This window comes from Zeus faber (assembly GCF_960531495.2).
Source record: "Zeus faber genome assembly, chromosome: 21".
Taxonomy (NCBI): Eukaryota; Metazoa; Chordata; class Actinopteri; order Zeiformes; family Zeidae; genus Zeus; species Zeus faber.
In genome coordinates this window covers 2,933,520-2,945,247 of record NC_137208.1, presented here as the reverse complement: position 1 = coordinate 2,945,247, position 11,728 = coordinate 2,933,520, and the positions used below count along the sequence as shown (strand labels likewise).

General features: G+C 43.6%; 1 protein-coding gene across 1 annotated transcript; it reads right to left on the bottom strand.

Annotated features, from left to right (window-relative positions):
- Positions 1 to 1,921: 1,921 nt before the first annotated feature.
- LOC307246401 (E3 ubiquitin-protein ligase TRIM21-like) lies at positions 1,922 to 11,455 on the bottom strand (the record flags this gene model as incomplete). The annotated part of the gene is made up of 4 exons (XM_080022320.1): positions 1,922 to 2,783; positions 3,335 to 3,493; positions 5,971 to 5,999; positions 11,345 to 11,455. 4 exons carry the CDS (start codon positions 11,453 to 11,455, stop codon positions 1,922 to 1,924), a joined length of 1,161 nt encoding a protein of 386 aa, XP_079878446.1.
- Positions 11,456 to 11,728: the final 273 nt, after the last annotated feature.

Sequence of the window (11,728 nt, the reverse complement as noted above, 5' to 3'; positions counted from 1 at the left end):
GGAGCAGGAGCAGGAGGAGGAGCAGCGGGCTGCGCGGCGGACGCCTCGCCGCGCTCATCGATTCGGATGTGGTGTGCGGGGAAGCGGCGAGGTGACGTGGGTTTCCCGGCAGCGGGGCCGTGCCCCCTTAAAGGGGAACCCGAGGCAGGAAGCCGAGCGGCGGCCATCGCGACGCCGGCTGCCGGAGCCAGCGCGGAAGTGCGCCGAGCCGGGGCTCGGACGGCGGCCGCCGGGGGGCGCCGTGGGGCGGGTACCCGTGCACCCCGCGACTCGATGCGGGGACAATGGAGATATATTTCAGTTTATTTTATACTTTTTTTACCCTTTCTTTTTCATTTTACACCTTTTTAAATACCTAAAAAGATATTTGGGGGTAAAATGTTAGGCTTATTTTAATGTTTAGCGTTGGGTTTATTGTACAATACAAATTGTTTCTGGTTCATTGTAAAGTGTATTTCAATACTTATTGTACAGAACCAAAAGTTCCAGTTTATTTGTTATTTATTTATGTATTTTACCTTTAGTTATATTTGCTGTTCTTCATTGGGTTTAGTGTGTATTGCCATATCTTTATTGTGTACAGTTAACTGTGGGGGCCCATTTGTGGCACTAGATAATCAATTGATAAATAGATGCATTAATGGACAAAACAATTATCAAGAAGAAATGCAAATGGAGGGATACATCTATTAAGCTATGGATCAATCAATCAACAATTTGAATGAATAAACAAATAAAACTAAATTAATCAACAAATCGAAGAAGAAATAATTAATCCTTTGATGAATACAATTTAGAATACAACAAAAAAACGGATCTGACTTTGTCTAAATCAACACCTTTCATTACAATGTTGTCGTGGGGAACCTCCAACGTGTGTCTGGCTGTAACAGACATGAAAACAACATCTCACAGAAAAGCTAAAGTAGCACCTTAGTAATACTACGAGGTACTTCCACAATAAATAATACCATACTTTAGTGCGTACTTTATTACTATAATAAATACTATCATGTATTTCCGCAACAAGTCAGCATCAAAACACTGTTATAAAATGTCAGATGCCAAAATAAATCTTGTTGAACGCACAAGGAACACACATAATAGAGTTCTGTCGCCCCCTAGCGGGCGCAAAGTGTCGACAAGCCTGACCTACGTTGTCTCGTCAAGTGACGCAACTGTAATATTTAACAATCAATTCATCCCAAAATGTTTCAAGAGTTTGAAAATGATGCTGTGTAGGTGTCACCTTCACAGGTATCTATTTTATCCAGTCCTCGGTAAATAACCTTCGTACGCTGTAAATCCTTTGCCTCCATTGAAACTGTGAGGCTGGCTTAAACATATCCAGGATTTATTATAATTATTATTTATGATGAGGAAGCAGAAATAAAATGCATCCAAAAGACATAAAACAAATTACCTGTATGTTGATTAGAAGTAATTCCCCTGCAGCTACTAGAAAAAATACAGCAATACATGAATAAAACAATAAAAAGGGATTTCATTAGTGAACAATGTTGTAAAACAGGTGACATGTTGGATACATTGAAAACAAGGAGAATAAAATATTCCACTCGGCTGGAAAGTGGAAAGAGATAGATTTTTAAAAGTAGCTCCAATTGTTGCTTCATTTTACAGTCAAAGCTTTTTTATTAGTCGTATAATATTTAATAGAAAATTAAAAAAAATATATCTTAAGTAAAAATAATTAAATAATAGAAGTATTGCATAATATTGTTCACAAACATTTATTTGGAGAAAAGAAAATCTGAATTGAATTTCTCCATTAACTGTTTGATGGTCACATTTGGTGGCAGATGGAAGAAGCAGGTAGTACTACAAGTATTTCATCTAATATAATGTGAATTATTTTCTCCATTGACTACAAATCATCTCCCAGAAAACTGAAATTAAAATATTAGTGTGTTTGATTGACAGGTGAGATGATCAGTGGGGCGGGGTTTTCATCGCCATAATTTATACCTGGACAGAAGAATGGGAAGAGTGGTTCCTGAAATGTACAACCACTAAAAGAGTAGAAATGAAGCCTGGACTCCACATCATAGAAGGACACCACACCCTCATCATAATCCACAAACACCCCCACCTTCTGGGGCTTGGTTCTCACAGAGAGAAGGACACGTGGAACAGAAAGAGCCTCGTACTCATTTCCATTACTCAACCTAATAGTCCAGTAGCCATATTCAGGACTCAATGTGATGACACCCTTCCTGTTGATGGACTCTCTGACCACTCCTAAATCCCACTCATTGTTCTCTTCATCCTGAACCTCAAAGTAAAATCTTCCGGAGGAGAAGCTCTGCTTTGTTAAGACACATGCATATTCAGAAATCCATGTGTCTCCATCATGAACTTGTTTTCCATCTTCAGACAGGATGGGTTTGTGATGAGCTGTATCAGGATCCAGAGTCAGATTTACGTCATGCTGCTGGAGGCTCTTCAGTTCAGCTTCACGCATCTCCATGTTCAGTGTCTCCTCCAGTGGATCCAGGACTCTCCTCAGGGTCTCTGCGTACGACGGACGACTGAGCTCCACCTCAGTCCAGTCCCTGGTGGGTGGAGGAGTGTTCAGGGATTGGAAGCTCTGGAGGAGATGGAGGTGATCCTCAGTGAGTGAGAGCTGCTTCAGCCCTGACCTCCTACTGGTTAGCTTTTCCATTTCCTGTTCCAACTCTTCGATGAGACCTTCAGCCTGTTTCTCTATGGATTTCAGTTTCTCTTGGATCTTCTCGCTGTGCTCAGCCTGACACTTATCGATGCTGAGCCTCAGAGCAGTGAAGACCTGCGCACCAGAGGCTTCCTCTCTGTCGGCGTCTTCTCTACTGAGCTCTGTTTAGGCAAAATCCTACTTTTTCCTTTTCTACAATAACATGTTATTCGAACACTATCTTAACAGCACACATTCCAAGCAAGAACTCCCCATTCCCCGTTCACATAAACAACGAACACCTGTGGCCCACTTAATGGACACACAAAAGCCCACAGTAAGGTGATAACCTCAAGGCCGTCAACAGGCATGGGCAGTACGTCACACAGATAGGAAGACCCATCACTTGGACGGGGCAGTATATCACATAGATAGGGCAAGCACGTCGTAAAGATACACTCCACCCTAAGTGCCTTAAGTGCCACACATCACACCACATATAAACGCCTGCTCTTCCTACATCCAGCAGGTCAGGTTGAGCTCGACCACAGGCTGCGTCCTGCCATTCGCTCTCTCCCTCTCCTCTCTTTGCAAAGACTAAAACTCTGCTCCTCTAAAATAAATATACACACGACAACGATTTTGTTCACGATCCTTTATTACAGATTTTGCCACGACAGCTCCACTGAGAGTTTTATCTCCTCAATCTTTCGCCGTCTCTCCTGGATCATCTGCTGGACTTGAGACCCCTCCTTCCCCAGCTGAGCCTTCTTCACTCCATATTCCTCCTCCACAGGAACAACCGGGTGGTGCTGTGCACAACTGACAAACACAGGTGTGTTGTGTCTTGCAGAACAGCTCCAGAGGTCGACCGTGCTTCTTACACACACCGTCTTCCAGATTGTGCTCTGGGTGGATCAGCTTATGTCTTCTCAGGCCTGGTACTCTGTGGTGCGGCTCAAGGTGGTTGCACACAGAGGTTGCACACTCAGGGCCTTCTGCTTGTTCCCAGTGCAGACATCACAGAAAACCTCTCCAGGTTGAACACACTTAACTCTAACTTGTTGAGACTTTTTGAACTGAGAAGTGTTGTGATCTAGAAAAACGGATCCCTCCCAGGTTGGTTGATGTGTGGAGCTTCCTCAATAAGATGGAGACGGGTGCGATGCAAAATGGATCCTTTATTGGTGCAGCGACAAAGACCAGGCGACGAGCCCAAAGCAAGAGCGACCAAGCGAGCGAGAGAGAGCGAGTCTTTTAGACACGCTCCTATATATATATCCTCCTAGGCCAGTTGTCATAAAGGTTATTTGGCAAGTCGTCATAAAGGCTATTTGGATGAGAGATTATGTTGGGCACCATTTTAAGTAAAATGCCCTGTTATTTCTATCAGCCGCCATTTTGTGCGCTATACTACATCCAACAGAAGCCATCTCCGTAACTCTACACACATGTCCCAACCATCTCAATCTGGCCTCTCTCACTTTTCCACCAAACTGTCCAACCTGAGCTGTCCCTCTAATGTCCTCATTCTTAATCCTGTCCATCCTTGTCGCTCCCAATGAAAACCTCAACATTCTCAACTCTGCCACCTCCACTTCGTCCACCTGCCTTTTTGTCAGTGCCACCGCCTCTAAACCGTACAACGTGGCTGCTCTCACTACCGTCCTGTACACCTTCCCCTTCACTCTTGCTGGAATTATTATTACTCTGCTATTATGTTTGGTTTAGTAACTATTGTGCATGATCTTCGGGTGCATTGCAAAGACATTTCACTGCATATATGTATGAACGTATGTATTAGATGCTAAATGGATGTATAGGGACGGAGTGGAGCAAAAGATGGAGCAACAGGACACCGGACGCTTGTGGCAGGGTCTGCAGACTATTACGAACTACAAGAACAGCTCCTCCCCAGCCACGAGAGTGGACGCCTCCCTCGCCAACAAACTGAACTGCTTTTTTATGCGATTGGAGTCTGGCAACAGCACCGCTAGCTCGCCGGCTAATTGGCGTTACACCGCTGGGGATGAGCGTGCACTCTGTGTCCGAGCATGACGTCAGGAATGCTCTGATGCGGGTGAAGACATCTGGACGAGTGCTGAAGACCTGTGCTAACCAGCTAGCCTTGGTGTTCACTACAATATTCAACACCTCCCTGGCTGAATGAGTGGTCCCGTTCTGCTTCAAGAGGTCCACCATCGTTCCTGTCCCGAAGAGCACCTCTCCTGCCTGCCTGAATGACTACCGTCCGATGGCCCTCACCCTGGTGGTCATGAAGTGTTTCGAGAGGCTGATTAAGGATTATATCTGCGCCTCCCTCCCCCGCACCTTGGACCCGTTGCAGTTTGCGTACCAGAACAGATCCATGGATGACGTGGTCTCCCAGGTACTGCACACGACGCTAACGCACCTGGATGGCCGGAAGGGGACCTATGTGAGATTGCTCTTCATCGACTATAGTTCAGCTTTCAATACCATTGTCCCCACCAGACTGGCTGTCTGGTGGGGACAATGGTGGGGCTAAGACTTAATACTCCGCTGTGTGCCTGGATCCTGGACTTCCTCTCAGCCCGGCCCCAGGTGGTTAGGGTGGGGAAGCACATGTCCAGCTCCCTCACCCTGAACACAGGATCCCCCCCAGAGCTGCGTCCTCAGCCCCCTACTGTACTCCCTGTACACACATGACTGTGTGGCCAGGTCCAGCTCCAACACCATCATCAAGTTTGCTGACAACACCATTGTCGTGGGCCTGATCACCGACGGCGATGAGAAAGCCTACCGTGAGGAGGTGGCTGACCTGTCACTCTGGTGCCAGGACAACAGCCTCCACCTGAACGTCAGCAAAACTAAGGAGCTGATTGTGGACTTAAGGCGTGGATTACAACCGAGGACGAACACGCCCTTGGTGATTAACGGGATTTCTGTTGACAGGGTGAGCAGCTTCAAGTACCTGGGAGTTCACATCACAGAGGATTTAACATGGACTTTACAAACAGACACTCTGGTGAGGAAGGCGAGGCAACGTCTTTACCACCTCACGCAGCTGAGGAAATTCAGGGTCTTTGAGGATCCTCAAGTCCTTCTCCTGTGGAGCGGAGGAGAGCATCCTGACAGGCAACATCACTGCCTGCTTTGGGAACTGTACTGCTCAGGACAGGCGGGCCCTGCAGAGGGTGCTGCCTTCAGCCAAACGTACCACTGGAACTACCCTCACCTCCCTGCAGGACTTATACACCAGGAGGTGTAGTAGCAGAGCTGCAGGATCATGAAGGATCCTCACCACCCCAACAACGGACTGTTCCAGCTGCTGCAGTCGAGCAAGAGCCTGCACAGCCACACAGCGAGAACAGAGACTGAGACGGAGTTCCTTCCTCAAGACATAAGAACTGTCAACGCTGAACTCACCAGGGGTCCTAACAAAAAGCACTGAGACACTCACACAGGCCCCACTGTGTTACTGTACTGTATGTAGCGTACTGTACTGCATACTGTATCATTGTACTGGGTTACTGCATCCTGCGCTGTATTTTTGTTCTGTTGGGTGTTACTGTATTGCTGTGTCGTACTGTTTTATACTGTACTGTATATCTCCACACACTTTATTCACATGCACTTTACTGCACATATCTGTATATACAAATAGCCCATGTTTAGTCATGTCCCATATTTAAACATAACTCTTCCCTTCTATTTTGTTCCCCCACTTTGTATTATCTTTTTGTGTCTGTTTGAGTTTTATTTAATTTTATTTATATCATACTATTCACTAACTGCATTACATTTTAGGAATCAGCTAGTTTCAGTTGCTAGGGAGGAATTGGGTTAGCTATTGTGCATAATCTCCAGGTGCGTTGCAAAGACATTTCACTGCATATATGTATGAAAGTGTGTATATGTAAGTGACGGATAAACCTCTTGAATCTTGAATCTACAGGAACAACCGGGTGGTGCTTGTGGTCCGACTCTGTGCACAACTGACAAACAGGCGTGAGTTCTGTCTTGCAAACGTGAAAATATATGTGTGCAGGGTATGACTCTGAAGGGGCTTTCACACAGGACACAGAACTTTCACACAGGACGCAGAACTCCATCGGTGTGTATCAAAAGTTAAGCTCCACCCCCCCCGCTGAAGCTGTGAAACGTTAAGAGTTTGAGTAAGTGAACATATTATTTGTGGTTAATGGGGGGGTTTCCAGTTTACGTTGTGTAGTAGTACTTTTATTTCTGTCTTTCGGCTTGCCCCCCAAAAATACCAATTGATCATGTTTTTGGAAGAGAAAGAGAGAAGAGAGTGAGTGGTGCTGCGTTCAAGTCACATGGGAAGTTACAGAGTTAACAGCTTTCTTAATTTTGGCTCCATAAACACAAACCTTAACAAATGCTACACTGAAAATCTCACACATTGTGTCAAAATATGTTAATTTGCATTTTCAACATTTCAAACAAAAATACAAAAATACAATGAAGTGGATTTGTACATTTTTTATATTAAAAAAATATATATTTTCCTCAGAATATTGAATCTTGAATCTTGAAATCTTTATACTGTATTTTGTCAATGAGTTGGCGTCCACTTGCAGTACCTGCACGGACCACCAGATGACGTCGTCCGACAGGTTGAGAATGGCTGCACTAAGGGCTTCACTGGGTTTCAATTTCCAGTATCTACTGTAACTTACTGTAACTGACCCTATACTGTACAAAAAGACATTTTAGGGACAGAGAACCTCACCACAGACTATTTTCTCAACTTCCTCTCAATTTGTGTCTTACTTCAACAAAACTTTGATACCATGTATTTTGTAGTTTACAACGATGGAGCCATAGTACAATGTGCCATAATGTGGGAAAGGCCATAACTCATTTTAACTCCATAACTCCTTTTAATTCCATAACTCATTGTAATTCCATAACTCCTTTTAATTCCATAACTCCTTTTAATTCCATAACTCATTGTAATTCCATAACTCCTTTCAATTCCATAACTCCTTTTAATTCCATAGCTCATTTTAATTCCATAACTCCTTTTAATTCCATAACTCCTTTTAATTCCATAACTCATTTTAATTCCATAACTCCTTTTAATTCCATAGCTAATTTTAATTCCATAACTCCTTATAATTCCATAACTCCTTATAATTCCATAACTCCTCCATTTAAAGAAAACAAAACATTTTAACAACCACCACAATGTGAATTTGTTCATATCAAAGTGTATGTTTACTGTCAATTTATTTGGTTTATAGGTTTATTGCAAATATTTTGTTTATTGTTGAAGGCTCATTATATTTAATGTCAGGTTTATTGTACATCACCATTTATATCTTATTTTCATCTTTCTGCTTCACTCTTCATTTCAACTTATTGTAAAGGACCATTTCATTTTTATCTTTTACTTTTGATTGTTTTCTGTACATTTTAGATTATATATTTATATGTACAAATTTTTGTTTATCATTATGTTTCGTGTATTTTGCTATATTTATTTTGTGTACAATTAACTCTTCATCATATATTTACAAATGTTTCCATATATTGCTGTTTTATTTGTAATATTTGTATTGTTTTGCTTTATTATGATTTTGCTGCTGAGCTGTTGGGATAATGTACTTTCCCTCCAGGATGAATAAAGTCTCTATCTATCTATGATCTATGTTCTATATGTCATTAGGTGAATTGCTAAAAGTCACCACCGCACCAGTGTGCACACCTGGCTGGGATGGAAACCACAGAGTATCCACCTGGGAGAAGGCCACTTCTGGGCTTGAAAGTCATATTTGCATATTCAGGGTTGAATAACTGGGCTCGGCCCAGAATAGTCTCCTGTGTCTTCCAGCAGATGTTCACGTCCCCACGGTGACTCATATCTTCATTTTTTTACACTTTACCCTCCTCTCCAAACCATATCATGAACAGTAATATGAATATTGGCAGCTCCGCTCCATCATTTACACTTCCAGGCTGAAAGTCTTGTCAATAAAAACTTGAGAAAATGTGTAAAGTGTCCCTGTGCGACCGTTAGTGTGTATTATGTGTATTAGTATTATTATTATTATCAGAAGTAAATTATTATCAGATTATATTGTGTTTATATATATTTTTTAAATCAGATTGTTAAACAGTATTTTATTATTATCAGATTTTATATTATTACATATTTCATTATCATCAGATTGGAATTATTTTACGTAAAAAACATGTATGTAATATAATGTTATTATCATTTGATAAGGCGAGGCAAGTTTATTTCTATGGCAGATTTCAACAACAAGGCAATTCGAAGTGCTTTACATCAAATATAAAAAGCATTAAGACAAAGTGCCAAGAGAATGCATGAAGTAAAAAAAATCGACACCTCACATAAACCCACTGTACAAGGAAGAACACATTCTAAAGTTAAGAAATAGAATGTATAAAATCAAGTCAAAGTGTCGGTGCAGTGCAAGAAATGAACATCCGGTTGAGTAAAGGGCAAACGAAGGAGACCTCAGCCTTGATTTAAACGAGGTGAGAGTTGCAGCAGAGCTGCAGTTTCCTGGGACTTTGTTCCAGATATGTGGAGCATGACAAGCCAACGCTGCTGCTCCGTGTTTAGTGTTGACTCTGGAGACAGAAAGCAGAGCTGCCCCAGACGACCTGAGCGCTCTGGACGCTTCATCGCGCGGCAGGAGATCACAAATGTGTTTTGAAATCAGTTGCTGGACGTTCAGGAAGCCGATGTGAAGACGTGACAACTGGAGTGATGTGACCCACGTGGTCGCTCTTAGTGAGGAGCGGAGCAGCAGCGTTCTCAATCAGCTGTCTGATCCATGTTTTAGGGAGAGCTGTAAAGGCAGCGTTACAGTCGTCTGGTCCACTGAAGATGAACGCATGGACACCTCTTTACAAATTCCACTGAGGAGGAAGTCCTTGAATACTTCATATGTTCTTAAGGGGGAAGTAGACTGACTTTGTACTTGTTTTGATGTGGCTGTTGAAATTTAGGGCCGAGTCCATGACGACACTTAAATTTCTGTCTTGGTTTGTGCATTTTGACATCACCCGTCACTTCCTCGGCTCCAAAAACAATGACGTCAGTTTTGTTTTTGTTTAACTGGAGAAGATTCTGGCACATCCAGTCATTGATTTGTTCAATGCACCTGCTCAGTCATTGTATTGGACCTGGCAGTTATGTAGATTTGTGCGTCGTCTGCGTAACTATGGTAGCATATTTAGTTGTTTTCCATAATCTGAGCCATTGGGAACATGTGGATGTTGAACAGAAGAGGCCCCAGGATGGAGCCTTGCGGAACTCCACATGTCAGTTTTGTCCGCTCAGATGTGTCATTACCTATAAGCACAAAGTAGTCCCCGTCCTTTAAGCAGGATTTAAACCTGTCCATAAGATTTACATTACTACTCATAAAAATGATATAGATATTCATCCTTCTGCAGGAAATGAGTTCTCTGCATTTCCCCATCCTAGTATCTGACATATCGAGGGGCAGTGGTCTGCCACCCTCGTAGCCACGCCCAGGGAGCAGTTGGGGGTTAAGTGTCTTGCTCAAGGACACTTCAGCACCCTACCTGCTCTACCGCCTGAGCCACTGCCCCCTGACTGTCCTACTATCAGACAAGTGTCTGTCTGTCAGTCCATTTGGCCCCTCCCCCCTGTGTGCTTCTAGAAATAGGAAGTGCCACGCCCTCAGCAGCACCTGTGCGGAGCCACCATGACAAAGGGGATTTTCTCAGAAAGCGTCAGTCCAATCCTCCCACAAAGTGGTAGCCTGCGAGTGGAGACCGAGCAGCTCCATTTGATGTCTTTCACGTCCACGTGGCTCAATTACTCTGGGAGGAGTAGCAGGAAACTGCCAATAGAGCCCCACGTGTCTTTGTCTACTTATTTTTTGTTTGTCGTTTTGAAAACATTACAATGTTGGCTACAGAAGGTTGTAACGTAACTTCCTGTTTCCAGTCTCTTGGGCTCCATTTACCTGCCATTAAAACACAATGTGTATCTGGATGTTTTATCTGGATAAGGAATACACATGTTCATACAATCCCTACAGATTTTCTGTAACTTTGGTGAGAAAGGAATCTGTCCTAACTCCATCTAACTCTGTCTTACTTCGTCTAACTACGCCTTACACCGCCTAACTCCAGCTTGCTCAGTCTAACTCTGGCTTACTCCGCCTAACTCCAGCTTCCTTCACCTAACTTCACCAAACTCGCTGTACTCCGGGTTACTCCCCCTAACTCCATCTTACTCCACCTAACTCGGGCTAAGTCCGGCTTACTCCACCTAACTCTGCCTAAACTATGGCTTACTCTGCCTTACTCCCTCTAACTCCAGATTACTCTGGCTAACTCCGTCTTACTCCACCTAACTCCGGCTTACTCTGCCTAACTCCGCCATACTCCAGCTTACCCAGCCTAACTCCATCTTACTCCGTCTAACTCTGGCTTACTCCACCTTACTCCGTCTTACTCTGCCTTACTCCATCTTACTCCGCCTAACTCCGGCTTACTCCGTCTTACTCCGCCTAACTCCGCCTTACTCCAGCTTACCCCGCCTAACTCCGTCTAACTCCACCTTACTCCGCCTAACTCCGCCATACTCCGTCTAACTCCGCCTAACTTGGGCCACAGAGGACTGGAAAGGCTTTTCCTCCGTGACAGGACCGGTCACACTTTCTCCCAAACGTCATGGAAGGTGTTTGTAATGAAAAGTTTCCACTCGTTGAAGAACTGAACGATGCTCATTGTCCAGAGAACGTAGGTGGAGAACAGATCCACCTTCATGCAGGTGTCACAGGGGCCCTGCCTGGGCCTGGGTGGAGGCAGAACAGCTGATTTGAGGGTGGACAGACCAGTTAATAACCTTTTTTATGGCAAAGCAATGTAAGACTTTCTGACTGTAATGTGAGTTTCCTGCTTTTAAAAAGGAGTTTTAACATTTCAAGGAGACTTAACATGTGATTTAAGGATTGCAGGCCAAGCAGATTGACATTAGGATACGACGCAACTTTGTGTTTCTAGTCTCTCTAGTATTTATTTTTTTCCTTTTTTGGTAAA